Consider the following 1,793-nt stretch of genomic DNA (forward strand, 5'->3'; position numbering starts at 1 on the left):
GGCATGGAGAAAAGCTCTACAATATCTGTTCTCTATGGTGGGCAACACTTCAAGGTACAGGTTACCCCTATTCATGCCTGCCTTCTCCTCTACTTCTAGCCATAATATTTTTATTCAGCTTATTTTACACTTCAGTGTACAAAACTCAAGCCTAGCAACATGTTACTGCTTATGCTCAAGTGTTATGAACAATTGACCTCTCATCCCTCGCCAATGCAATAATCACATTTAGGAATTTGGGGTTTTGTGTGCTGTAAGCTAAGGGGATAGAAATAGAGAAAACTACATAGAAAATGCAGACTGACAGAAATCAAAGTTACATAAGCTAGTCCCCAACTGCCATGTTCCTAAGTAGCAAGGAGAATAGTCATAGCCTAGTGAGATGGGATATAAATTGAACTCTTGGGACTTCTTTCAGATAAATATGTGAGATCAGTTGGACTAAATGTCTGGGATGGGCTTCCATGCATTCTCTTTTCCTACTGACATAGCAATAGATCTGGCTTCACAGACACTTTAAGAATAATTTAAATAGTTCCTTAAGCAGGATGTCTGAGCACCAGGAGCCCAGTTCAATCATAAATACTCTTCTAGAATATGCAGAGTTATAAAAATGTGCATAGGACATGGGGCACCATTGTGCCTGAACTTTATGAATGTGGTTTCATTTACTGTAAACATAACCATATTTTTTTTCATAGCCCTGCACAGCTTGAATCCTACAATTTCCTGTTTATCTACAATTTTCCAGACAGTACTTAAAAAGTGTTCCTTATTTATCTCTCTGGTTGTCTAAAATCTACAAGACAAATTTCTGTAATCTGGGGGGAACACTGGAAACCTTTCTGAGTGCTTCCTTTTATTCTATCAAGAACCTCCCCCAATGCAAAGCAGCCCTCAGGCTCATGCTGAAAGCCCAGGCCTAGCTGAGAAGTCTCATCTCCTTCTCACTTGAGCCTCTTTCAGAGCATGGCTATCCTGGTGCTGCTCCTCTGCCTGATTACCTTTCCAAACTGTAAGTGTCTCAGGTTTTCAGGAGAGGGACTCAGACATGTCAGCTAGGAGATGTAGAACTAATGGTGATGTTGCTTTTCCACAGGTGTCCTGTCCCAGGTGCAGCTGAAGGAGTCAGGTCCTGACCTGGTACAGCCCTCACAGACCCTGTCACTCACCTGTGCAGTCTCTGGGTTCTCCATAACTGATGAGTATGTACACTGGGTTCGCCAACCCCCAGGAAAGGGTCTGGAGTGGATGGGAGTAATAAAAACTTCTGGAAGCACAGAATACAGTTCAGCTCTCAAATCCCGACTGAGCATCACCAGAGACACCTCCAAGAACCAAGTTTTCTTAAAACTGAACAATATGCAAACTGAGGACACAGCCACCTACTACTGTGCGAGAGACACAGTGAGGGAAGTTGAGTGTAAGCCTGAACTAAAACCTTTCTACTCTAAAGGATGTTCAGGACCAGCAGGGGGCACTGAGGCCCACAAGAACTACCCAAAATCAGTTGCAGCCACTTCAGAAGCTCTTGCTGCACAGCCTGTTTTCACATTAGAGGAAGCGTTTGTTTGATTTGTTTTCTTTAGCTTTGATAAGGGAGATTGTTTAGTTTTATTTTGTCCATCCAGGTAAATTCTCTACAGGTCACTTTCCATTGTATGCTCTACTAAACATGCAAGATGTACACACTAGTACAAATTGTTTTCTCCCAATAATATTCTAAGCTATTCAGTTGTTTCTTCTGATCAGGCAGAATGGTACATATTTTTGTATAGTCTATATATATTAAA

General features: G+C 41.7%; 1 gene segment (V, D, J or C); it reads left to right on the plus strand.

Annotated features, from left to right (window-relative positions):
• The first annotated feature begins 949 nt into the window (after positions 1 to 949).
• Positions 950 to 1,593, plus strand: LOC114629944. The segment is given in 2 exon segments: positions 950 to 1,015; positions 1,100 to 1,593. Coding segments are annotated over 2 exon segments (522 nt in total).
• The last annotated feature ends 200 nt before the right edge of the window (positions 1,594 to 1,793 follow it).

This window comes from Grammomys surdaster, unplaced genomic scaffold (assembly GCF_004785775.1).
Source record: "Grammomys surdaster isolate TR1022 unplaced genomic scaffold, NIH_TR_1.0 323, whole genome shotgun sequence".
NCBI lineage: Eukaryota > Metazoa > Chordata > Mammalia > Rodentia > Muridae > Grammomys > Grammomys surdaster.